Below are 25830 nucleotides of genomic sequence, written 5' to 3'. Positions count from 1 at the left end.
CAGATGATACGTCACAAAGCAAACAGACTACGGATAACCCCTAGTCAGCCCTGAGCAGTGGATGGAGAGTCAAGCCGAGAAACAGTTGGACGAAGGCGAGCGATAGGGAGCAGAGCTTCAGATAGCTCTTTTTCCATCGCACGAGTGGCGGAGTTTGAATGGGATCGACTCAAAAAGACATCTTGAACGACCGTTGGGAACCGGATGGGCTTTCCGAGACTAACAAAAAAGACCAGACCAAGCGAGGGCAGGATAATTAAACCGTCCAGTAGTAGCACAGAGTAAATACCCATGATTCAACTTTTATTTGTGTTAGTTAGACCCGGTTGACTTGTCAGGCCCCGTCAAAGTCCCACTAGTTCCACTCCGACCGTGCCTCTTGCCTGTCTCAGTATCACCCCCCCCCCCCCCCCCCCCCCCGGTGATGGAATGCACTTCTTTATTCTGTCTTGCAATGACGTGCCCCACAAGTGTGTTTGGCTATGTTCTCCTCGACGATCTGATTATCCTGCCTTGCGAAAAGTCTCATGCAGGAGATACGTCTGCTGGAAGTTGCGATGTACATGACGCTCCGCGCAGACGTCCAGATTCTTCTTAATATTCTAATTCAACGGTTCGACTATTGCTCCATGTCAGTCCACGTTTTCTGCATCTGCAATATCTAGCGGAAGGAGGCGGACCTCGGTATTTTCTCTCAATTCCTTTCTGCAGAATTGAAACTGCGCTAAGTTAGTGACGGATGCATGCACGTTTCCCTTCGAAGCAGAGTGGGTCGGTCTTGGTTCAAACTTGTGAAGCTGTCGAAATCAAGGAGCGTAAAAGGGATGAAATCACATTTTTCATGCGTGCGATATAAAATTTCAGAGGGTTGACCAACAAGGAAATCGACTTTTTGTGTATGGATTCCCGAGAAGTACGGGGCCCCGAGATGCCACGATGGGCAGCGCCCGATCGGTACCTCGGTCGGTCTCACAAGGTGGCTTGAACTGGTAGATGAGGCTGTGCGGCTACTCCTGCGGAAATTCTCTTGACGAGACCTATTCTCTTATGTCGCGTCATGAAGAACGGAGGGCCTCCGGGGTTCAAGCTAAGCGCTAGACTGCCGCCGGTTAATATCCAACACGGCGGGCACTGCAACGCTCACTCTGTATCTCACCACCCTTGCGCCGGTGGATCGTTACTCTCTAATGGACGAGAGGTGACGACTTCAGATTCCATACTACAAAACCGGCGCAGAGCAGACACATTCTGGCTGAGGTATAGTTAGCGCTATGCGTGAAGTAAGATTTCCATACCTTGAGCCGTCGACACAGCTTAGTGATGTGATTTATGTACTCACCGAGTATACAGTTCATCTCATGATATCCCACTTTCTCGGCGAGCTGCCCCGACACAATGGGCCCCAGAAATAAGCCAAATGACCAGCTTAATCTACTGATCAACATGGCCTGGGAATATGCTTCTGAGCCAAATTTTCCTGGCTGGTGAATTTCAATTTCATGAACCGCGTCTGGCAGATATAGTTAGCTGGATATTATCCGCGACACTCGATGATTTCTTACAAGAAGCCTCCATCATCCCCGTCCCGTTCAACAGAGTCATGAAGATTCCTATAGCAGCAACTGTGGAGGCATAGATGATGGGACCTCGGTACCCCAAGTTTGCCCAATGGAAGCGGTCGTCCCCAGGAGTACCGACCACCCACAGAAGCAGTGCAAGCCCGAGAAACCCGACACAAGTAGGGTACCGCGATCCGACCCGACCTTTCAGCCACTTCACAGGCACGCTGAAGAAGGCGTTCGGCCCATGCAAAACAGAAAAGAGGATTCCAGTCGGAAGACTACCCCAGTGAAACACTGCCCCAACGTGAAGCGGAAGCGTGGTGTCGAAGCTTACGGCCACGATCGCATAACAGAGAGAACTGAGGATTCCGCCAATATAACGGCGATTGGTGAGGAGACAGAAATAGAACTGGAAGTCGAGTTGGGCCGATCTCAACTGAACGGGTAGTTCGGAGAGAGACGAGGGCACAAGCAAAGGAGTCTCCTCGCCCGCTTCGTCTCTAGGGGGCGATTGTACTCCAGCAGACTCAGTGTCTTGCGGCTGAACCAGCATCAGACTCTGTAAGATCACACCAATCAGGCTTGCACCAAATGCGCTCGTCCACGCCGTCCAATATCCGGCTAGTTCAAAGATTGTTCCGGCCATCAATGGCCCTCCCGATGAGCCTGCAGCCAAGGAGACGGTGAGAACTCCATACACTTTCTCCGTTCCGTTTGTTGAGGCGACTTTTGTCAGGTTTGTGAGTCCAAGAACACCTACGATGGTATTGGCCACTGCCTGTACCAATCTTCCAGAGAATAGCGTGAACACTGAGACATATATATTAGTAAGGTACGAAAACCTTCACGTCGTCGCAGTGAACGGATCATGACCGAGATCAGAAAACATTACATGAATGAGACAAGGCAATGATCATGGAGCCACCTAATTCCCCAAGCAACCCTACCAGAAGCCAGGTTCGTGCACCCAGGCGATCAGAAAAGCGACCAATCAGAGGGGTCACGAGGAATGATACCAGAGCACTCTCTGCTAGCAAAGCAACACTCACTCGCTGGATGAGTGAGGGATCAAGACTGAGTCGATGCTCCAGAACAAAAGGCAAGATCGAGACAAGGAATTGATGCAGGAACATATCTGCCCAAACGAATCAGCCATGACACCAGCGATCTCTGGTCATTCCGGCCCGTACCAGTCAGTAAAGCAGTTGCAGTTGCGGTGATTATGAAGAGCTCGGATGATCTCCATTTGTGACCCCATGGAGGCCCCCGACCTCGAAATCTTGTCATCGTCTCGAATTTTGATAAGCGCTGTTCGCTTTGAAGGCATAAATGTAACAAAATATGGAGAAGGATTTCTACAAGAGAAGCCCGCGACCTACTCGTCTACCCCTTCTTTATCTTACTGCAATTACAAGATCGACAATCATTATTTCAACCGCCCCGTGCAGGGAGGTGCAGGCCGAAAACCCGCATTGGCGATCATTTTTGATCACTGAGGCGAATTGCGCCTAGGTAGAATATCTCTGGGACACAGCAAAGCAGCTACACGTACCGACAATACGATACAGCCAACCAAGAAAAGAGGGCGGTCAATGTGCCTTCAAAGTTTGTATAGTAACACACACATAAGCAATATTCGGTCGTACTTCGGAAATCGATCGCACTGTCAGTAGCTTTCCCGCCATCAGGTCGATTACCCCGTGAAGAATTAACTTTATCGTCCAAGCCCAGACAACCTAAGAGGCTAGACTCTCGATGAGACTAGCCAGGGCCTTTGGGTTTCAAGCCATAGTTCAATTATAGTTCGATCGGCTCCGAAGTCCCCAAGGAATACACACACCCAAAATAGCTATAGTACTCGGTACAGTAATCCGCAACAGGCAGAGTATAAAGAAGTGAATCGGAGCCGCATGATCTTGGCATCTGGCTGCATATTGCACTATTCACAAGGACGACTAGGTGCATACACAATCCCTTGCATCTTTGAAACTGATAAATCATGGAACTGAACAGCTGGTCGACAGCCTCTTCTGAGCCTGAAAGTACCCTCGGAGCAATATCATTGGCAGGATGTGTCGCACAACAGTGTGACAGCCAATCAGCTCTTCCGGGAGTCGGGCACTATTGAATCGCCGATCGAAGAAGGATATGCACTGGCGATCGATTTAATCACTCAAATACAGCATCTAGTAAATCCCGGAAAGAACAAGACGGTGCAGCTGGTCTTTATGGGCGCTCCAACCCCCAGTAAATGCAAAATATATGAATTGGTTCATATTTCGTAACGCGTGACATCATATTACCATTCACAAGTATAGGACGCTCGATTGCCTGCAACCCAAGTTCTTCATCACGCCTCTCCTGCTTCATCTACTGCAGTGTTTCCGAGTGAGAGAAGAGAGTCCACTCTCCATCTGATCCTTGGCCCCATGTGGTTGAGCATGTCGCCCGATATTCTTTCTTCCCTCTCACCGCGCGGACCTTGTATGTCACCGCGCCCGCCATGAGATCAATGATAACGACCCGAACATTGTCGAGTTGGTATCCGTCAAATCGATGAAACGGTGGTTTCAATGCTTCGTGGAACTTGGATTCGTCTTCGAGAGTCAAGATTTCTGGCATTTGTGGAAACATCAGGTTGCCTTCGGGGTTGCACAACTTCTGTACCGCAGGTGCTGGATCGGCAGAGGTAAGAGCGGTCCATAGAGCACGCTCTTTGAATAGGAGATCCTCACGGATTCGATCGTACATCGACGGCATGATGGGCGAGTTTTAGACAAGAGAGGGTCGAATATGGTCAAGCAGAGACGGAGACTAACAACCAACTTCTAGTTAGGCCATGAGAACCACGAATCTATCGTCTCCGATCGGGCGAACTTACCGAATATACAGTCTTGTAAACGGCAGCGAGACGATCAAGACTTATCCAGGAGTTATGATCTTGGGAAGGGGGAATCCAATGTGGTTTTAATGACTGGGTTGGTACTGTGGTGCAGCCCATCCCGATATATTAAAATGACGTCACGGAAAATGACGTTGGAAGCCAACTTGCCAAAAATCCCCGACGATCAGCCTCTAATCCTGTCACCAGAATTCTAAATCGCCCCAAAATAGCCCTCTTGACATGCGTCATGCCCCACGCCAACGTCCGGGCCCTTAGCCATGGTGGCTTGAGCCCCGCGCGTCATAGCGCGTTGTTCTGTCCTTCATCTCGTTGTCGGCAGAGTACACGCCTGCGGGTAGTGAGGATAACACAGTCTGGTAGTTGGCATAGCCATCCATGGATGCCGACTGGGCATGAGTTCGGGTGTCCTCGTGGCAAGAACCACAAGGGCAGATTCAAATCCTGCTGTTAGGAATTTAACGTCGATGCGGATGTTCAAGTTCTTTCCTCCCATGGCACGTTGACGATTTCCAAAAGGGCCATGGCCAAGTGCAATAGGCGGGGCTTTTCCATCCATGGTGCCAGTCTATACAATCTGAGGAAGAAGGCTATGGGTTTGTTCTTATTGATGAAAAGACCCCGTAGGTATATCATCCAGATAAGGAGGAGGCTTGAACTGATTGGGCCGGGGTAGAAACACTTTGATTCTTTATTGTACATGAAAGCAACGCAATCACGTTTTGATTGTCCCATTGTCAATGGCCTCCAGTTTGACATACTGGATATGGCTATAAGTTCTTCTCAACTCCGTCTTCATGTTTTGCTTCGCTCGACGTCAGGATATGATCCTGCTGGAATCAGTTAGCGTCTAGCGTCCCGTGAAAGCGTGCTCGATCGTGAAAGGCTATCACCATCTAAGACATCTATATCCATTAACGTTATATGACGTTACTAAGCTGACTGAAAGGAACCATGCTGATAGCGCTTGTCCTTATCGCACCATCTTCCTCTCGTTCTAGAAACAATTCCTCGTCTATTTTCCCCCCAACGGAATGCCATGGAAATTCTCTTCGCCAGTGGGTCTGCCGGCACGCTCCGAGGCTTAATAACAAAAAGGGCGTGCGATAACAGCCGCGTTGAAGATAACAATATTCCACTCGACATCGCGATTGGCTAGAAAAGCGAAATCGGAAATTCAAGCCCAGTTAAGCCTCCAGTGAGTGGTGTATCTCCTATCAAAGAGGGGCTGAGCTGATGGAGCTGGTCCGTCAACGACGCCAATCAGTCCTGCTATCGCCATCCTCGACCAAATCTCGTCAGGTACATTCCGCTGCTCGCTTCTTTTTTGGGTGCCTTGGAGATCCACTGGAGGGATTTGCTTGATGCAAACCGTAACAATGCCGTTCCTGACGCACCGTGGGGTTTTTTTTTTTTTTTTTTTTTTTTTGGTCAGAATGAATTCTGGGGGATTTAAAACTGGACCAATTCCTCAGGCGGGGCATCTCAAGAGTTAGACAGTCAGACAACAATCTTTCCTATCGTTGCCCAAGATGCTCTCCCTGCAGAAGTTGGTGACTTCGCTGCTGCTCGCTGGAAGCACGCTCAGCGCGCAGGTTGCGGCCAAGGATTCGTCCCACCATGGCGACAAGATTGCTCCCAAGGTGTTCATTGTCTCGATGGTAAGATTCGTATACCAATTGTCAGGTCAATTGGACCAGTCCAAGATCTTTGCTGATATCCATGATATGTATAGTTCGAGCCAGAAGCCCAGGCCTGGTGGAACATCCCCGAGTTTGTCTTGTTGTCGCACAACATCACCATCCCCGGTCTTTCTCCTCTCTACCCGGATGTCCACTGTACCAAGGACTACGAGGTCTGCCAAATGATCACTGGTGAATCCGAGATCAATGCCGCGACTACCGTCACTACCGTTGCATTCTCCCCCCTCTTCGACCTGACCAAGACCTACTTCTTCGTGGCTGGCATCGCCGGTATCAACCCCAAGCGCGCTACCACCGGCTCTGCAACCTTTGCTCGGTACGCAGTCCAGGTAGCTCTGCAGTACGAGATCGACATTCGGGAGCTCTCTGCAGCCTACTCGACCAGCTATATCCCACTGGGCGCCGACTTCCCCGACCAGTACCCCACCAGCATCTACGGCACTGAAGTCTTTGAGGTCAACGCTGCTCTCCGCACCATCGCCGCTGATTTCGCCCGCAAGGCCAAGCTGTCCGACTCGACCGCTGCCAAATCCTACCGTGCCCACTACGCCAACGCGAGTGGAGAATACAAGGCTGCCACCCTAGCTCCCAGCGTTGTCGAGTGTGATGTCGCTACCTCGGACGTCTACTACAGCGGCAACATCTTGGGAACTGCCTTTGAGAACACCACCAAGCTTTTCACCAACGGAACCGGTGACTACTGCTCCACCGCACAAGAGGACAACGCTACCCTTGAAGTCCTCCTGCGCGCTTCCGCCCACAAGCTGACCGACTTTGCCCGTATCATCGTCATGCGCACTGCCTCCGACTTTGACCGTCCCTACCCCGGCGTCTCAGCGGCTTATAACCTGCTCTTTGCTGACCAGGGTGGCTTCGAGCCCGCCCTGGAGAACATTTACCACGCGGGCATTGAGGTGGTGCAGGGTATTCTCAAGGGTTGGGACGAGACTTTCGCCAAGGGCGTGAAGCCCACTAACTACATTGGTGATATCTTTGGCACTTTGGGTGGTCAGCCTGACTTTGGTCCCGGAACTTCCCAGGCTCTGGAAGAGAGCGGTGCGTTTAAGAAGCGGAGCATGGAGGGTCGTCGCCTCCGACGACGTGGTTAAGCGGGCGTATTGCGTGGTAGATTGTTGATCACTTACTTACATGACGTATCTTCAATATCCACTGGACATTTGCATGTCTGGGCCCGCAGTATATAATCTGTATCAAATAAATCAAGACTAATTCAAATCTTTCACAATTTACTCATGTATCCGTAACTGATGTGCCTGTGCTGGTAAGCTGCAAGTCCGGGGATGGGTAGAGTAGACAAGCATTCTGCAAGCCTCGGCGATGATAACAGAGGGTCCATTAGTATAAATTTTAGAAGTCTAGGAACCCGAAAGGAAGAAGCAGTCTGAATCGAAAAAAAGACAGAAATGCAGTGTCCCATCTTGACAATGTTGAGCTTATGCACACAATACGCACTAACTCCGATAACGCCGTGATGACATCGGAATGAGCGTTGGGGTAATCCATCTCCAATTCTCCAAATAAAACCCTCTTTCGCGCCTTCTCTCACCTTCAACCCTCGCAATCCTCGACAAACAAGAAATTGACTATACTTCTAAATCATCATGGGTTCTGTAATCCAGCCAAATAAGACAGCTCTAATTACCGGTGCTGCATCAGGAGTAGGTTTCGCAATTGCGAAACTCTGCCGCAGCAAAGGGATGCACCTCGCCCTGTTGGACATCGATCAGACCAACTTGGTCAAAGCAAAGAGTGTCTTGCACGACCTCAACCCAAGTCTCCTGACGGAGGCATATGTGATTGATGTCGCCGACATTGAGATCTGGAAAGCGACGGCCAAACAAATTGCTACGTTCTTCCCATCCATCGACCTGGTGGTGCTGAACGCAGGCAAAGGATATAAGCCCCAGGGACAGGATTCCGGTCGCATGAATCCCTGGTTGGATGGTGATTATTGGTCAAAAGTATGTCTCACTGGCCTAATCACCGCTGGATATTACTAACAGCTACTAAAGACATTCGACACCAACGTCCGCGGCCCACTCAACGGACTCGAAGCTCTTCTGCCCATCCTGCGCGCTCCCGAATCACCATCCCCCAAGTCAATTGTCATCACAGGGTCAAAGCAAGGCATCACCAACCCGCCTGGCGGAGGAAACCCAGCCTACAACGCCTCCAAAGCAGCAATCAAGAGCTTGACCGAACATCTCGCCCACGATCTACGCTCTGATCCAGCCACCGCCCATATTTCAGCCCACTTGTTGATTCCCGGATGGACATGGACGGGATTAATGGGTAACGTCGGCCCGACCAACGAGGCAGAAGTCCAGAAGCCGTCCGGGGCATGGTACCCTAGTCAAGTGGCAGATGAACTGCTGAAGGGACTGGAGTTAAATTCATTCTACATTGTCTGTCCGGATGACGAGACTACTTGGGCGCTGGATCAGGCACGTATGAAATGGGGAAGCGATGATGTGATTGAAGGGCGACCAGCACTTTCTCGTTGGGATGAGAAGTGGAAGAGTCGTGCTGAAGAGACTATTCAGGCGGATGCTAAGGCCCGAAGTGCCTAGTTAGCTGCGTTAACGGTTAGACAGGGGCATTGCCAAGACAGGCTTGTTTGGGTGGTTGGCCATCACAGCCATGGACTATGGACAAAACATGCGATATACGTGAATTATGAGTCAATACAAACAACACACGTATTTATTTCCTCGTCTCGTAAATTTTGATTCTTGGTATGTTGGTAGTAGATCATACTTGGCAGCTTGACTGGCATTGACAGTCGGGGGCGGGCACCCAATTAGGAAAGTGAGAGGGTCTGTTCGCGCAGGATGAGTCGGCAAATACGAACGTGTAACTATACCAGCCAGTTCATGAGTCACGTCAAAATTAGCATTCATTTTGGATGGTCTGATTGGTTCAATTTTAGTATGTATGCACTGTAGTCGTGGGTCGTTAATTGTCGTCGGCCCAGGGGAATGTGTGAGGTCGGATACAGATGTTGACCGGGCTTCCGAGGCGACGATGTATATAAAAGGAGGTTCTCAGAGGGAACATCAATCGGTAACAAGATTGAATACTATCACAATAAGATAGCTGTTTTTCCTAATGTCAATTGATTGGTAAGTCGAGTATACGTGCCAGAAGAAGTCTGCTCTATGATGATACCTATCACTCGCCGAAATGACCCTGCTGGAATGCTTAAGACCTGCAGGGCAGTGATTATGAATGGTTCTGAAAGAGCGCTCAATTTTCGTGCTTGTTTTCTTATGCAGCGTCTTCTTGTTGATGCTAACTCTGTTTTCTTAGGTTGAGACAGGGAGACTAGACTTGGATTAGGGATGAGCCTCGTTCGATTACCTTGCTCATAAAGGTAGTTTCATATCTCGCCGAGAGAGTAGGTTGATATCATCTAGGAATATACATCAAGGCAAGATTGAGGATACAGTTCCACTATTTCTCACTTCCCTCGTAGAGGACTAACCATAATGAGAATGCAACCTCAGGCTTCCCAAGGCTCGCCAGTCGCCGGAATAGGCAAGTCCTGCGATTTCACACGGTCGGTCATACCCCGACTGTTTCTTCTATTATTCATTTCAATGATAAGCTAGCTGCAATCTAGAAGGAATTTTGGGGGTTTCGAACATTCCCAAGTGGCGCTGAAGGAGAGAAGGGGCTGTGAAACACGATCGGCATGGAAGATGCTTGTTTTGGGGAATGCAGCTGGTAGATTCGACACATACCTGTACTTGAATTCCTGGCTAGTGTTCCTTCTCGATATTCTAAATTAGAGCCTCAATGATAGACATCCCGAGCATCTTACAATAGTCCTATCTTGCAATATTGTATTGTGTTCGTGTTCAGGGTGCTGTATCTTGCCAAGAGGTTCCCTTCAACTTTGGCCGCCCGTCGGATGCAACCGTCCAGGGATCGGCACCACCCCCTCTTTCTCCTTCTCCTTCTCCTCCAATTCCTCCCCCAAAATGATCCACCGTCCGCCCACTGTATGCTCTTCTTCCCGTCCACTTCGCCGTGGCTGGTCCGTTTTTGCGGAGAAAAAAGCGTGGGGGTGACATCGGCAACCGTGATGCAACATTCTCTCTATCGATCCAACCAACCCAATCCACCTGGGTTGGGTGGGTTTCTGGGCAGGTAAGGGATGCCCGCGTTACAGCGGCCTGATAAGACGTGGGTGCACGCTGCAAAGCTTGGCCGTCTTCGGCTGCTACTTGGAGGGATTCGGCGATCAGTGATCAGTGAATTGCTGGTATATTCCTGTCATACCTTGCCCTTCCCCGCGTCGTCTCGTCTCGCCTCTTTCTCGACTCCTGCTTCTCCTTCCCTGCCATCTTGCTCTTGCTCCCCCTTGCCAAGATGGAGCCAGCACATAAACATCAATCGTCGCTGGACGACACGTCCAAGTCAGGGGCCCGGGGGTCCAGCGACGAACCCAACAAGCTACAGGGTTATGCATCGGCCCCTGGTGTGGTTGACGATGTCACTCGGGTGGTTGACCACAAGGCTGAGCGACGCCTATGCCGGCGATTCGATATTCGTCTGTTGCCAATTCTGGCAATCATGTGTAAGTCGTCGCTTGGGAAAGTATTCAGAGTGCCCAGCAGGATTGAATCTAACCAGAGACAGATCTGTTCAACGCTCTGGACAAGGGCAATCTGGGTAATGCAAAGACGGACCATATGACTGACGGTATCTCAACACTCCTCCCAACGCCGCTAATGCGATACTAATACACATCTCCCAATTCTTATAGACCTCCATTTCAAGCCAAACCAGTACAATCTCCTCCTGTCAATCTTCTTCGTGCCCTTTGTGATCTTCGCACCACCCTTTTCCATGCTGGGCAAAAAGTTCAGTCCAGCTCGGGTCCTGCCCGTTCTCATGTTTTCCTTTGGCAGTTTCACCCTGCTCTCGGCTGCCGCGAAGAACTTTGGTGGTCTCTTTGCTCTACGCTGGTTCCTCGGCATGTCCGAAGCGGCTTTCTTCCCTCTGGTCATCTACTATTTAACCACATTCTACCGCCGAGGCGAGCTGGCTCGCCGACTGGCCGTCTTCTACGCGGCGTCCAACATTGCTAATGCCTTTTCCGGGCTGATCGCCTTTGGCGTGTTTCAAATCAAAGGATCGAGTCTGCCTAATTGGCGCTATCTATTTATCATCGAGGGAGGCGTGACGGTCATCTTTGCCGTCTTTGCATTCTTCTACCTACCCAAGAGTGCCGCCGAGGCGAGTTTCTTGTCGGAAGAGGAGAAAGCGCTGGCCTTCCACCGCATCCAGGTCGATTCGAGTGCGGTGGTTAATGAGAAGTTCCGATTCCGCGAAGCCCTGGGCATTTTCAAGCACCCGACTACGTACGTCTTTCTGTGCATTGAAATCTGCCTGGGTGTGCCTCTGCAAGGTGTGGCCCTCTTCATGCCCCAGATCGTAGCTCGTCTGGGCTATCCGACCGTCAAGACCAACCTGTACACGGTAGCCCCGAACGTCACGGGAGCCGTGATGCTGCTGGTCCTTGCATTTTGCTCAGACTATACCCGGCTGCGATCTCCCTTTATCGTGCTGGGATTCCTATTCACCTTTACCGGCTTTATGATCTACGCGTCTATCAACGATGTCCAACAGCAGATCCAGGTGGCGTACTTTGCAACATTTATGATGACGTGGGGCACGTCCGCCCCATCGGTGATGCTGAGCACCTGGTACAACAACAACATCGCCCACGAGGGTCGTCGGGTCCTCCTGACCAGTATCGGCGTCCCACTGGCCAACCTGATGGGCCTGGTCAGCAGCAACGTGTTCCTGGAGAAAGATGCGCCCAAGTACATGCCGGCACTGATTACAGTGTCAGCATTTGGAGCCACGGGGGCCTGTCTGGCGGGACTGTTGGGCTTGTATATGTGGTTAGATAATAAACGCCGGGACCGTCGCGATGGGAGGACGATTCGGGCCCGGGATATCCCCACGGAGCGGATGCGCGATGGGCCTGCCTCGCCTGAGTTCCGCTGGTTCTTGTGAGGTTGGAAGTATGACTGTTTTGCCTGTACTTAGTGACGACAGAGAATGAAGGCCCTCTACATCCAATATCTTGAATCCGGAATGGATGGTCCCTCTGGAGCACATCCCAAAGCGGTGCATGGTTCCAGCCTGGTCCCAGTCCACCTCCCGTTGGAAGTGGGGATCCCACTCTGCGAAAGATAAGATCCCTAAATGCGCTAGATGGCCTTGGGTCTTAACGCACGATTGAAAAGGGTCCGAGGACTATTAAGATTACTGATCCTCCTCAATGCGGAAGTTCCTTGAAGGTATGGCCTTGCTTAGCGTAGTCCCCGCGACGAGATGCCCGTGGGGCTTGAGAGATGTAACTGAATAGTCGCGAAAAAACGAGCTGAGATGGTCCAATCCAAGCATTGCTCAAGACAGTCAGCCAGCCCATTCATGCCCCTCCGAGCCGAAGATTCCGGACAAAGCAAAGTATGAAAGTGGGCAAGCCCCTCTCCATCTTGACTCCAGCCATTCCGATCCCCGCAGTTTGTCGGTCATCAACACCCTCCACCAAAGGCTGACTGATTCGTCCCAACTCGTCGTATCCGCTCCACATACTTTTTTCGGATCTTGCATTCTCGTCAGAATCCTCGGGTTCTCACCGCTGGTCGGGATTTGGCGATATCGAAATGCAGAACGCGGGGATGCAGTCCAAAGTCAAAAGAATCAATGCCCAGGCGATCGACGGCCCCCCAACGGATGACGTTCCACAAACTCCTATTTAAGCCCTCGCCAGGACAGACTTGATTATCCTTTCTTTGTCCCACTTTTTTTCTAAACTCAACCCCCATTCACGATATCCAAATCACAACTTCTAGTTCTTCAGGAACCATCCAACATGTCCAATCCAGGCCAAATCTCGCCCCTCCGGCCCGTTACCCGGCACATCACCACACACAACGCCGAAGGGAAGGCTGTCATTCACTCCTCCACGCCCGGGCAATGGAAAGCCTTCAGCGCCGACATGGCCTTCAACCTGATCTTCACCACCTCCCAATTCCCCGCAGACATCAACGGGGACGCCGACCTCAAGAACCACGACGCAGTCGTGCAATCCGGCCAACTGGGCCTGGTCAACCCCAACGGCACCGTATGCCGAATTGTCGACTTTGCGCCCAACAACCCGGGCATCATGCACCGCACGCAGAGTCTGGACTTCGGGGTCGTGCTGGAGGGCAGCGTTGAGATGGTGCTGGAGGAGGGAGAGCCGACGTTGTTGCAGAGGGGGGATGTTGCGGTGCAGAGGGGGACGGCGCATGCATGGCGGAATCCGAGTGCGACGGAGTGGGCGAGGATGTTGTTTGTGTTGCAGGATTCGAAGCCGCTGGTCGTTGGAAGCGAGACGTTGAAGGAGGATTTGGGGGTTGCGGCGGCTATTATGACGCCGAGTGGGAATGATCCATAGAAGATGAAGAGGAGGAGAATGGAGGGATGGAAGAATTGATGGAGGGAAAGGGAGAGTATGAACTATGTCTGGGGGTGTAATTCCCTTCTTTTCGACAGATATAAACACTTCTATTTTTTTTTCTGATTCTATGCCTGGACTTTAATCACCACCTTCCCAAAGTGACTCCCACTCTCAAGGAACTTGAAGGCCTGTTTCGCCTCCACAAAGGAAAACACCCGATTCACCACGGGCCGAATCTGATGCTTCTCATAGAAGCGGATCATCTCCTCAAACCGATCCTTCGGTCCATTAATAATGCCCTTCAGAGTCACCGTCCGCCGCAGAGCCAAGAGGTTCACATTCAACCGGTCATCCCCGGCATCTACCTTGCCGGAGACGTAACCGATGCAGTCGATGAGACCACCAAATGCGATGCAATCAAAGCTCTTTCGCAGCGTCTGGGCACCACCGGTCTCGAGGATGATATCCGCGCCGTGGTTCTGAGTCCAGTCCATGACCTTTTCTTCCCAGTTGGGCGTGGTGCGGTAGTTGATGGTATAGTCGGCGCCGAGCTGTTTGGCTTGTTCCAACTTTGCATCCGAGGAAGAAGTAATAATCGCTGGAAATCATAATTAGCGCTACCCACTCTTAATAAGAAATGATGTAGTTTGAATCCGTCTCCCATGCACAACTCACCCTTCGCTCCAGCAGCCTTGGCAATCTGCAACCCAGCAATCGCCACACCACCCGTCCCCTGAAGCAGAATATACTCATCCCGACCACCATCCTGACCTATCGGCCTCATCCCATTGATCGACATCCACGCCGTGACAGCCGCAATAGGCAGTGTACAGGCCTCTTCATCCGACATGTAGCTCGGCGCCTGCACGAGTCCATACTCAGGAAAGACCCGATGAGTAGCCAGCACTCCGTTCAGCGGGAGACCAAGACTCCCCGCCAATTCCTTCTCGGTGACCTGGCCGGTCTGATGTTCAGCGAGGAAAGTCGATAGAACGCGATCTCCCACGGCCCAGCGGGTTACGCTGGAACCAACCTGCACGACGACGCCGCACATGTCCGAGCAAGGCACGATAGTCGCGCTCTGTTCGGCGGTCTTGTGATGTTTGTATTCTCCCTTGGTCACTGCGAACATGTCAGCAGTGTATAAAGATCAACCTTTCCGCAAGATAAAAACTCAACGAACCTTCCACATCCCGATAATTCAGCGACACGGCGTGAATCTTCACCAGCACTTCGCCGTCTCCCGGGGACGCCATTGGCGCCTCCGTCTGGCGGAGACTATCCAGTCCCTCGAGGGGCGTCACCCATTGATGAATGGACATGATTTTTCGAAGATTTTTTTGAAAGCTAAGACTTCCCTAAGAACTCGGCGTTGCGGGTGATGTCATGCATTAAATAGCTCTCTCGAATCGGCTGAAGAATCGCCGAGTTGGAGAAATTTGGAGACGCGGCTGAGTCATCACTTCATGAAGACCTATGAATGCATGCGGGGCAGAGAGAACACACTGAAACCCTTGGCCATCTTCATGCTGGGCATCGTCGAATGTTCAGGCGAGGAGTGTTTGATTCACTGATCCGGTGTGTTCAAGGATTATCTCCAGAAGTCTAAAACGAGAACAACCAACGACTGTCCCGTTGGACGACACGCCCACGGAGGGCCAACGCCTAACTCCGCCAAACTCCGAGGACAAGAAAGCATGAACAGAAACTGATATCAACCGAGGCAGGCCTCTGTCCACTTCCTTCTCTTCACCAACGGACACGATGGCAGGAAATCACCCTCAAATGCAATCCCCTCCTCATGAGGAAGAATACTCGATGAAAACTCCAAGTGCAACTTCCGGTCAGTCCCTTCTCATTCTCATCCCCGACTCACAGCAACTCACCTCTCCCAAGCCCATCTCCTCTACTCCCCCAGCAGTCACGACACTCCACGCCTCCCACAAACCATCTCCCATCGAGGCTACAAGGGGAAATTCCCAGAGAACACCCTCGCCGCCGTCCAAGGCGCCATCCAGGCCGGCACTGACGCCCTGGAAATCGATCTGCAGCTCTCCCGAGATGGGGTACTCGTGGTCTCCCATGTAAGTACTAATCACCTAAGAAACCAGCCCATCTTTACATATATCCTATTTTCTACCCTGACATATGTCCGTCCCATTCTAATTCCACCACAGGATCCATCGCTACAGCGATGCTACGGGATCAAGAAAAAGATCGCCGACTGCGACTGGGCGTACTTGAAAACCCTACGCACGCTGCAAGCACCCCATGAACCTATGCCCAGACTAGTCGACATCCTCGAGTATCTATGTCAACCAGGGCTAGAGCATATCTGGGTCTTACTAGACATCAAAGTACGTACCCCGTTTCCTTCCCTCACCATCCCATTCCGTTCCACCTCAAACCCTAACAACCGGCACAGCTATCCAACGACCCCCCAACAATAATGCACCGCATCGCCCAAACCATCACCTCCATCCCAACTCCACCATCATCACCTCCCTGGCACACCCGCCTAATTCTCGGCTGCTGGTCAGCCCAGTACCTGCCCCTACGAGCCAAATACCTCCCGCAATACGAAATGAGCCTAATATGCCTAGACCCCCGCTACGCGCGGCAATTCCTACACACGCCCAACATCTCCTTCAACGTCAACCAACGCAGCCTGATGGGCCCGTTTGGAGCAGGTTTCCTCGACGAAGCGCGAGCCGCAAACCGCAAAGTATTTCTGTGGACGGTCAACGCGCCGAATCTGATGCGGTGGGGGATTCGGCACGGTGTGGATGGGATCATCACGGATGATCCGGTTTTGTATGCGCGGGTTTGCGAGGCGTGGGAGAGGGAGAGGGAGGGGAAGGGTGGGACGGTGGAGTGTCCGGAGTTAGTTGATGATCGGTTGAGCGTTGGGCAGAGGGTGCGGATTTGGGTGACGGCGGTGTTTGTGGTGGTATTTGGGTGGGTGCTTAAGCGGCGGTATCGGTATCCTCATCCTGTGCCCTATCCTGTCGAACGGGTGCAGATTGGGGATAGGAAGGGTGCGTGATAAGGTTGTTGCATGAAGTATCCATTTACGAGGGTAGAGTATCGTAATACTGTAATATGAATAGTTTAGAATTTTGTTCTTGCTGGGCTGGAAACATTATGATATTCGCTCAAACCTGTAGGAAGCAAAAGCAATTAGGTAGAGAAAGGGAAATCCGGTAATCATGAGCCACCAATAAACACCAAGCCGACAGAGGAAGGAAGAATATACATTGGTAACATGGCGACATGACCATAACTCAAAAGGTGAAAGAACACCGACGCGGATGATGGATGGTCCCAAGACGCAAACCAAAGACAAAGATAAAAAATAAAAAGGGAAGGGAATAGAAGGGATACAGTGTGGGATTAGGGATTACACCCCATGATGCAGAGAAAAGAAAGGAACGGATCAACGCTATCATCGGCCAAAAACCGAACACGAAACAAGGCATGGAGGGTATAAAGCAATCTATAAAACGAACGACAAACCCGAGCAAGAAAGCAAGAAAGCAAGAAAGACTATCAAGCTCGGGCACATAAAATGGGCCACGTCAAGTGACAAGAAGAAAACAATAAAGGGGGTAATACAATCCGTCACTGAGGACTGTCGGAATGAATTTTGCAGCAGAGGTTCCACAGCTCAAATCATCATGAGCTTGGTGGTTCTCCGCTCGGGGAAACGCCTAGCACCTCCAGATGGGAAACGAGGGCCAGAGCGAAGACCCCCGTTGCTTGGGGCCGGAGAGGGAGGAGGTCTGTATCCGGCTGGAGGGGGATAGGCACGAGATTGAGCCAGAGGCGAAGAGCCGATCGTGGGTCGGCGACGACCTGGTGGACCCGGTGGGCCGGGAGGTCTTCGGGATCCGGGCGGTCCAGGCGGTCCAGGAGGTCCTGGTCTAGGTGGTTGGTGATAGGCATTCGCAGCACGGCGGGCATCCTGCTCGCAGTAGACTTCGCCGTTCCACTCGAAATAGTCTCCCTTGAGCAAGACGTGACACGTTCGGCATTGAAGACATTCAAGGTGGAAGCGGCGTCGTTCGGGACGTGCGCCATTACGTTCCACCGTCTCGAGGTACTGGCCCTCGATGCCGTTGTGACAGGTACCGCACAGGGAGCCGTTACGCTCATGGTAGTGCTGCGCGCAATACGGCCGGTTGTTCAAGACGTAGAAATCGGCCGATGGGAAGGGCGAGTGGCATTCAAAGCAGACAAAGCATCCACGGTGGTATCGACCAGTCAGACGGCCGTCAGAGGAGGAAATAGATTTGCCAGTGATTTCCTCGCCGCAACCCTTGCAGTTACCCTTGGAACGATTTCCGGAGCGAGTTGGAGGACGAGGAATCGGTTCCGTCGCAGACCGTTGTATCGGACGCCGAGGTGAAGGGAGATCTTGTTGTTCGTCTTGTTGCTGTGGTTGTTGCAGCCGCTGCGGGCGAAGCGCCTCCTCGCGCCTCTCAGCAATCAGCGACAGACTACCTTGGCCAATCGCCGGATCAGTCGGAGAATCAGGGCTGAAGAAAGCCGCAGGGATCGGAGGCACTTCGTCCATTGTCATGCGGATGCGACCCGGCAGCTCCAAAATGGTCTGTCGTGTTCGTGGTGGCAGTTCTTCGACCAAAGGACCCAGATTGAGAGGATCGGAGATTTTATGCCGGTTCAGGTTGGTATCAGATGGTAGGCTGGACATGGAACTCCCGCTGGAACTTCCACTACGAGTATCAGATGGAGAAGACTCGGAAGACGTGGAGCCCTCTTGCTTATCAAAGTCTGCCTTGTCACGAAGATGATCGTCCAAACCCAAAGCACGGGCGAAATTGGTAATTGAGATAGCACTTTCGCTCGTCGCGTCAGAAGCCCTCCTCGGTGCATCACTTCCGGATTCCGCATTGGCTGGATGCAAGTGGGTCGGTGAATAGGCGAGATATTTGCGCTCTTGATCGATCGCAATTGGATCAGGAGAGCTTTCTTCCGGGAGGTCATGTAGCCCCGTAGGGGTATGAGCTGGCGAGATGCCAAAATTAAATCCACTATAGCTCTCCCCGCGGTCGTCCCGAGAGGGAGGGCTGACTGACAAGTTCGAAGTCGAGTCTGAGAACGATGCCTCGTTTGGCGTGCGAAGCGGCGCCGGGGGCATGGGCGGGGTGTCGTCCATGAACGAGCGCAGTCCCCGAGAGAAGCTATGAGTAGATGATCGGGCGGTTGAGCCTTCGTAGCGAGTGCTGGCTACCGAGGTGCGGTAGCTACTATGGCTAGCCATTGAATCACCTCGATTATGGCCTACCTGCGCTGACTCTGTTGGAGGTGGAAGAGGACTAGGTGGCAGCTGAATGTTCTCCGGAACCAGATCTAATCCAAGTCGCGGGGATGGAGTCGGAACTGGGCGTGCTGGAGACCGTGCTGGAGACCTTGCTGGAGGCTCAAATTTCATCGTGGGTGTTCCAACGAGAGCTGGAGACCGGCTACCAGGCATGGGAAAGGAGAATACTGTATCTAGGTCGAGCACTGACTCGTCATCGGGAGATATCTGGGTGTTGGTAACTGGCAAGTGCATTGGAGATCGAGGTGCCGAGTGAATTGAAAGGGGGGATGGCAGATACGACCCAACACTACTCGCCGGCGTAGGCACAGTCGGTTGCAGGAACGCGCGATCTAGATTGCTTGTCAGCGATCCAATAGTTCATGGTCTTCGATGAGGAGGTCTTTTCCCCGCCAGGGTGAAAACATACTGGCGATCCAAGGGTCGATGCGAGGGGGCGCTCCAAGCCGACCGGATTTAGCTGCCATAGCCACGGTCAACTGGTCTGGAGCGTCCAGCCCTGCAGAGGGGGGTGGTGAAGGAGGGACTGAGGCATTGGAAGTTGCGTGGGAGGGGTCGAGAATGGACGGGGTAGTATCGTGTGTCGTAGCTCCCATCAAAGGCAGGCCATGATCAATAGGGGCGCAGACATGGTCGCCCATGGCCGAGATTTCAACATTATTTCCACAGTTGGAACATGTGATGGTGGGCAGGAAACCCATATCCATTGTCGCCATCCTAGTTCAGATCAGAAGGTCGGGATCACTGGGGGTTGTCATCGAGTTTCAGAGGGGCTGACGCCCTATCTTCATGGCCGAGTCGCACTCAAGGAGGAGGGGGTTAGGAAGGCACCAAACGTGTGGAGATGCTTTTCTAAGGAACACAATCTAGGATGGAGTTCTGGAATCGACGTCGTAGACCTGGGCGTTGTCCGTGGTCGTGCGGAGGAAGAAGTGTACAGTGGAATGTTTCCAGAAGGGAAGACCCAAGTCGTTAAACAACTCGAACTAGACCTGACCTGAACGGAACCCCAGTTGTCATAGGGAAATCCAACGACCCATAGGGAAAGTGGTCGATCGCGGGCACATCTCACGGTGTTAGCCCCCGAGCTAGAGCCATGCGAGGGCCATTCAGGAGGCGCCCGGGCCCATTGCGACGCCGCTAGTGCGTAGTGTCTCCAGTGCGGATGGAGGATTCGTAAGTCCAAAGTCTGTGGCTTTGTGGTTCAGGGGGTTTGCCCACAGTTTGGTACCCATGGATTTCAGCCAGCGATAGTCGTTCGTCTGTCTGGAGTAGAGTACATACAAACATCTGTCTTGTCGAAACTCGGAAGTCTCGGAGTAGTTCATAAGAAGTTGGTTCCACTTCCACGAATGTTGTATTGTTGGCCCTCCTTCTGACCTCCTCCATGCGAAGCATTCCGAATCCTGTACGGAGTACGGAGAACAACTCCCGCATGGTCGAGGACCTTCAATGCTCTGCTGCTGCAAGTCTTCCCTTTGCATGGTGCTTCTCTGCCGTCCCAAGGGGGGGCCAGAGGTGTCGATCAGGCCGTTCAGGGGGCGAAGGCGCAACTGAAGTGGAGCCCGAGCGCTTTTGCTGGTTACCAAAGGGACCAAACAGTCCACGACTCCAGGGACCCTTTTGCTTCTTGTTCTCTGACTCGCTCAGGCTCTGGCTGGTGGAGATCCTTCTTCAAGGTTGTCACTCGGTTTCCACTGGCTGGTGCCTGGCCCATGAATCAGGAATCCATTGCCCAGTGATCAGTGATGGGTTTGTTGCCAATCATCATGGGTATCGCATGCATTCACGAGCTGCCAACCTGAACCGGCGAATCGGCGGGGTCCACCCGATCCGATCGAGCCCCGTGCTGACGTAAGTATATATCACGTGTTCGCACTGGAAGCGAGTACATCAGGGTACATGAGAATATTCAATTGGAAGACAGCACAATTATACATAACTATACACAAACCAACTAACATTACAATGCTACACAGTACTCGGTACAATAATATGGTCGTCACAAAAATCCCCCTTACCATTCCCACAATAGACGCCCATCGCAATCACAATCACACGCGGGGTGCCTGGGGCCTATGGGGCCCCAAGGATCCATAATCCAGATGGTCCATGCTGCACGGGGTCGCCCCCAAGTTACTCTTGGACTCTTGGGGCATTTTGTAGCCCCGCCCCCGAATAACAATTGCTTCCATGCATTATTCAAGAAGCTCTTCAACACAATCTATCTGTGACAAAAGGTAACAGGCTGATAGCCTTAAGCGAACTAGACCTGTTCCTGCATGCTAGCCTCCGGGTACCTCGCGTCCCCGGCTGACTGCATGCAGGCTTGTCAAGTCGCTTACTTCAAGTCTTTGGGGGCGAGTCATGGAATGATAATTGCACAGTTGGTACTTTTGATGCGGTTACATTAGGAGGTGAGCACGCGACCAACCCTGGTTCGCTGGTACGGTACTCTCGCTAAACAGCCCAATGCCCCAGCGAGTCGCGACAGATCAGGATACACTGTGTACTCTGTCCTTTAAGTACATAATTCATTTCTGGTCGAGCACTTTCAGAACTATATCTTTAATTTGGTGCACATATTCAATCTTCAATCGGACAGTCCTGCTATCCTTGCCAATGAGCTCCCGATTGGCCAGGGATGGGTGGCCCCGTGTTAGCCACGGTGTCCTTCCATATAATGCACAACGCATTGAAGAGGTTTTTTTCATCTTTGAAATGTTTGAACAAGCTTGTTATTGATAGCTAGGGGAGACTCAAACTAATCCATGATTAATTCCCGATCACTTTGCCAAAAAGGTGATGATATCTCTATGTCAGAAAGTTTTGTAACAATCAACGCGTCCTCGCAGATAACAAGAACGATAGCCATCTCCTTTCCGCACGGCTATGGTAGGATAATCGTTTCGATCATACGTCAAATTCCATGCTGCTCGCCTTATGATTGAATGCTTTGCATGGTGCAACGATTGTTTGAGAGCCGACAATTGACAATGATCGTGGACTCGGCCTTCAAGCTTGCCATGGTTCAAGCTGGTCTCACAGATACAGCACTTTATATTGTAGGTACATGTATGTCCTAGTTCCATCAATAAACCTACCATCCAAGAGTTTTCTTATCCAGGGGCCATAGCAGTCCAGGCTAGGTCCCATCCATCTAAGTTAGTCTAATATAGGATCTATAGTAGCATGTGGAATATTCTTATATAGCATTCTGCACTGTACACAGTGTAATTTGGGTACTTCCACAGTAGCGATTGGCATTGTTACCGAGAGCTCGTATATCTATCTTGACTTGTTCAATACCTACGTACACTCTGGAGGACTACCTTGACCGTGTGATATTCACTATGGTTGTTTCAATTTAACCATGTGGCTTCCCTGCTTTTCTGGATACTTCTCTTTGCACTTTCCTACCTATGCATCAGTCTAAAATTTACTATTCTGATGACTACGCGAGGGAAGTGGACGAACTCTGGTGGAAGACAACTGCCGACTACATGTCATATTGACCTCAGCCTCGACACTCGGGGTCTAGAAGCGGTGTTCTTCGGTCCAGACTTTAGCATGCTAGCGCTATATGTCCATCCCACCTTACTGAGATTTTTATGGTTTTCATAAAGCGTTTTCATTAGGCTCGGGGAGATCGCGTTGGAGGTTGTGGGGAGGTAAAACTCGTTTGACAACCTGACTGGTATTTGAGTAATGTGGTTTTCATTGTATATATGTTCGACTTGAAAGGAGGGTTTCTAGCTACTTGATTACATTTGGATTACTATCTCAATCTACCACCAAGGTTGTTCAGAGCGCGAGGTGATTCTTGGCGCTTGGCTGGAGCTCGAAAATATACTTTGCTTGCTGGACTTGACACAAGAGTGGACCGATGAGACCAACGACTAGGTTCTCGAATAGTCAACTGATTTCCGAGAATCAAGAAATACGAATCCAAAAAGTGAGTATATCCTGTACAGCTCGAAAATATATTTTGCCAGCCGGACTTGACACAACATGGACCGATCAGCCAACGACCTGTCTCTCGAATAGTCGAATAGTTTCCCGAGTCCGGAAATATGAATGCAAAAGTGAGTATATCCTGTATTTAATGTCGTGAAGACAAAAAACCCCACATCCTATGCATCACAAGATCTATGGTAAAATAAAAAAGAAAAACGAAAAAAGAAAGTGGTCCCAGAGGGGGTCGAACCCTCGACTTTGGCGTTATTAGCACCACACTCTAACCAACTGAGTTATGGAACCGCTAACCAACTAGGTTATTGGATCTGGTTGATGGAATCTTGGTCAAATCTTTGGCATTATGAGGGTTCAGCAAGATTATGATAATACCGAATAGGAAAGGGCAGTCTTTTTCACTTCATGGGTGTCTTTGTGGCTATGTGTAAGGCAATAAGGCTATATAGTATCCAATTTGGGAGACTTACGAATCTGCTCGTGAGATGAGAGATTTTTCAATCAACAGGCGCAATTAACCCACGTTTGTGCGGCAAAAGCACTTATCCATCAGTAGAGCAGTCTCAGCCCAGGCCTTTGAGGCTTATTAAAGCACACCTTCATGGCACAATTCCTTTAAATTCTAGGCCAGCCTCCTTATACAGCATGACTGTGAAAGGATTCGAATCTTGGAATTTCCGCTTTAGAGACTGAAGTCCCTTTCTTGTCGCTAGAGGTTCATGCTCAAGTTGACCCAATGATGGATTTTTCTCCGAAAGCAAAATACATATTCACACAGCCAGAGATTTGCAGCACAATTTCAGACTCAAAATTGAACATCCCTCTAATCTTGGAAGGCAAAAAAATCAATGAATTGATCGGTGATCATGGTCCCAGAGGGGGTCGAACCCTCGACTTTGGCGTTATTAGCACCACACTCTAACCAACTGAGTTATGGAACCAGTGATGGTTGAAAAGCCAAAAACTATGCGCTATCAGTGGAGTGTAGAATGGTTGACTAAACCTGCTTTTTTTGGGCGGGTAGTGCTCTTGGCACTTGCTAGCGCCATCGTTTTAGTGGATCTCATTAAGAGTAATATCATCTTGGCAGATAATTTACAGGGGAATTTTGAGTATATGGAATGGTTGAAATCGGGTTATTATCTAACCAGAGGCCTTAGAACTCCCTCCATAACCCTTAGTTGCTTGTCTATATATTCTTTTTTTCTAGAGAGCATCTACCGCTTCTGGATGGAATGCCTCCGAATATAGTCCCCACTACTCCGGCCATCCATCAATCAGCGGTTCCATAACTCAGTTGGTTAGAGTGTGGTGCTAATAACGCCGAAGTCGAGGGTTCGACCCCCTCTGGGACCATGATCACCGATCAATTCATTGATTTTTTGATCATTCGCTGTGTTCTTATGGTGGACTGTTGATGGTGCTCAGTTTTTGGGAGGTCGGAATATGCGGTTGGGCCTGAGGCTAGCTAAGGGGGGCACTATTTCTGAGCCGGTGGTCCTATTCTTGACCAATCCCATATTATTGTGCGAGAATAATCAATAATCAATAGTAAGGCCATGAACGTGAGAAGGGAACACCTTCCGAATGCGAGCTCAGCCATGGGTAAGCTGGGACCGTGCTTTTTTGTTGCCTGCGCATCAGTGGCCGCATACCGTATCAATCTGTAGATAAGCTGCCAGGTCAGATCATCAGATCACCCAGCTTCAAGAGGAAGACCGACACGCTTTTCCAGTCCTTGTCCCGTGATCCTTGTCCTGTGATATAAAGGGATCTTCTTGCGAGCACGGGTCCTCGATTGCCTTTTAGCGGTGAAGTAGATGGCCAACCCGACAGAGATTATGGAAAGAGTGTCGTCTGTGGTTCGCTAGTCACGGGTCTAGTACCCGAACAGGAAGGCATGGAGTGACCGAAGATGGATTCATCAATCAGAGACGATGGATTCTTATTTACTTTAGCCGAGCCAGGCGACTCGAATGTGGCAGACATGTGCTGATGGTCTCCCGACTTGACCCTAATAATAATCCAGTAGCTGTTACGACGCGCGCCCGGACCCAGTAATCCAACAGGTCAAAAGACCAAATATGGGGCCGATATCAGGAGCGCACATAACGTTCAGGTCCAACGTCCTAACAACAGTACCGTAGAGTACTGTACATACTACATACTGTCGTCCCCCGGAGGACCCCTCAGATCCTTACCCTTTCCTTTGGGTGTTTGGTTGGGACACGAGTGCACGTCGTGGAAATGATCTTCGATGTTGCCACATAGAATGGGGAACTGCGGCGTCTAATTACGACAGTACAGGAGTAATTATATGGGTCAGGACTATTGTTGAATTCAGATCGTCCCGCTGATAGGCAGAATCTCGGAGGATTGCCATCTACCGTACCCAGGGAGTATTTGAGCATTCACTCCGTAGAACTCCGTAGATTCTACCACTGGAAGGGTGTCGAGAATCATAATAATCCGGTCATTGGTCATTAATCATTGCATCGTTATTCAGTGCACGTCGCAAGGTCCCATTAAATCCGGGGAACCCTCAATGTGCTGGCGATCGACCAGCTGATTGGCGCCCATCGACCCCAGAAGCTTACCGAGTGGGTGACACCAATGAGGGCCCCGGAATGCCCCCACGGGCGGCCTTGGACGGCCAGGAACCGCCTTCGCGAGCGTGCACTGGAGGGTCGGACCCGCTCAGCACATGCCGACGGGCCGAACTGTGAGTGGCCCCCGAGAATGAACACTACCAAAGTTAATTGCCCTTAAAGTTGGAATCAGATCTTCAGGTTGAATAGCATTCAAACTGTGTGCATAATAATACTAATAATGATACTACTAATACTAATACTAATACTAAT

General features: G+C 50.9%; 10 protein-coding genes across 10 annotated transcripts; 5 read left to right on the top strand and 5 right to left on the bottom strand.

Annotated features, from left to right (window-relative positions):
• Window positions 1-1184: 1184 nt before the first annotated feature.
• Window positions 1185-2695, bottom strand: N7458_004245 (uncharacterized protein; the record flags this gene model as incomplete). The annotated part of the gene is made up of 3 exons (XM_056907627.1): window positions 1185-1510; window positions 1563-2372; window positions 2455-2695. The coding sequence occupies 3 exons, from the start codon at window positions 2693-2695 to the stop codon at window positions 1185-1187; spliced, it is 1377 nt and encodes a 458-aa protein (XP_056768354.1).
• A 1237-nt stretch (window positions 2696-3932) lies between these two features.
• N7458_004244 (nuclear transport factor 2 family protein) lies at window positions 3933-4322 on the bottom strand (the record flags this gene model as incomplete). The annotated part of the gene is made up of 1 exon (XM_056907626.1): window positions 3933-4322. The coding sequence occupies one exon, from the start codon at window positions 4320-4322 to the stop codon at window positions 3933-3935; it is 390 nt and encodes a 129-aa protein (XP_056768353.1).
• A 1674-nt stretch (window positions 4323-5996) lies between these two features.
• Window positions 5997-7276, top strand: N7458_004243 (purine-nucleoside phosphorylase; the record flags this gene model as incomplete). Its single annotated transcript, XM_056907625.1, has 2 exons — window positions 5997-6125; window positions 6200-7276. 2 exons carry the CDS (start codon window positions 5997-5999, stop codon window positions 7274-7276), a joined length of 1206 nt encoding a protein of 401 aa, XP_056768352.1.
• Window positions 7277-7789: 513 nt separating this feature from the next.
• On the top strand, window positions 7790-8758 carry N7458_004242 (SDR family NAD(P)-dependent oxidoreductase; the record flags this gene model as incomplete). Its single annotated transcript, XM_056907624.1, has 2 exons — window positions 7790-8149; window positions 8201-8758. The coding sequence occupies 2 exons, from the start codon at window positions 7790-7792 to the stop codon at window positions 8756-8758; spliced, it is 918 nt and encodes a 305-aa protein (XP_056768351.1).
• Window positions 8759-10562: 1804 nt separating this feature from the next.
• N7458_004241 (putative MFS transporter) lies at window positions 10563-12218 on the top strand (the record flags this gene model as incomplete). The annotated part of the gene is made up of 3 exons (XM_056907623.1): window positions 10563-10770; window positions 10833-10895; window positions 10960-12218. 3 exons carry the CDS (start codon window positions 10563-10565, stop codon window positions 12216-12218), a joined length of 1530 nt encoding a protein of 509 aa, XP_056768350.1.
• An 865-nt stretch (window positions 12219-13083) lies between these two features.
• On the top strand, window positions 13084-13650 carry N7458_004240 (cupin domain-containing protein; the record flags this gene model as incomplete). The annotated part of the gene is made up of 1 exon (XM_056907622.1): window positions 13084-13650. One exon carries the CDS (start codon window positions 13084-13086, stop codon window positions 13648-13650), a length of 567 nt encoding a protein of 188 aa, XP_056768349.1.
• A 128-nt stretch (window positions 13651-13778) lies between these two features.
• Window positions 13779-14975, bottom strand: N7458_004239 (zinc-dependent alcohol dehydrogenase family protein; the record flags this gene model as incomplete). The annotated part of the gene is made up of 3 exons (XM_056907621.1): window positions 13779-14251; window positions 14329-14775; window positions 14837-14975. The coding sequence occupies 3 exons, from the start codon at window positions 14973-14975 to the stop codon at window positions 13779-13781; spliced, it is 1059 nt and encodes a 352-aa protein (XP_056768348.1).
• Window positions 14976-15438: 463 nt separating this feature from the next.
• On the top strand, window positions 15439-16699 carry N7458_004238 (glycerophosphodiester phosphodiesterase; the record flags this gene model as incomplete). Its single annotated transcript, XM_056907620.1, has 4 exons — window positions 15439-15496; window positions 15550-15737; window positions 15831-16010; window positions 16079-16699. 4 exons carry the CDS (start codon window positions 15439-15441, stop codon window positions 16697-16699), a joined length of 1047 nt encoding a protein of 348 aa, XP_056768347.1.
• Window positions 16700-17320: 621 nt separating this feature from the next.
• N7458_004237 (LIM domain-containing protein) lies at window positions 17321-19713 on the bottom strand (the record flags this gene model as incomplete). The annotated part of the gene is made up of 2 exons (XM_056907619.1): window positions 17321-19329; window positions 19407-19713. 2 exons carry the CDS (start codon window positions 19711-19713, stop codon window positions 17321-17323), a joined length of 2316 nt encoding a protein of 771 aa, XP_056768346.1.
• A 393-nt stretch (window positions 19714-20106) lies between these two features.
• On the bottom strand, window positions 20107-20434 carry N7458_004236 (uncharacterized protein; the record flags this gene model as incomplete). The annotated part of the gene is made up of 2 exons (XM_056907618.1): window positions 20107-20259; window positions 20282-20434. 2 exons carry the CDS (start codon window positions 20432-20434, stop codon window positions 20107-20109), a joined length of 306 nt encoding a protein of 101 aa, XP_056768345.1.
• Window positions 20435-25830: the final 5396 nt, after the last annotated feature.

The sequence above is a fragment of the Penicillium daleae genome (assembly GCF_028827525.1).
Source record: "Penicillium daleae strain IBT 16125 chromosome Unknown utg000004l_segment0_segment0, whole genome shotgun sequence".
Classification (NCBI taxonomy): domain Eukaryota; kingdom Fungi; phylum Ascomycota; class Eurotiomycetes; order Eurotiales; family Aspergillaceae; genus Penicillium; species Penicillium daleae.
This window is presented reverse-complemented; position numbering and strand designations above follow the sequence as displayed.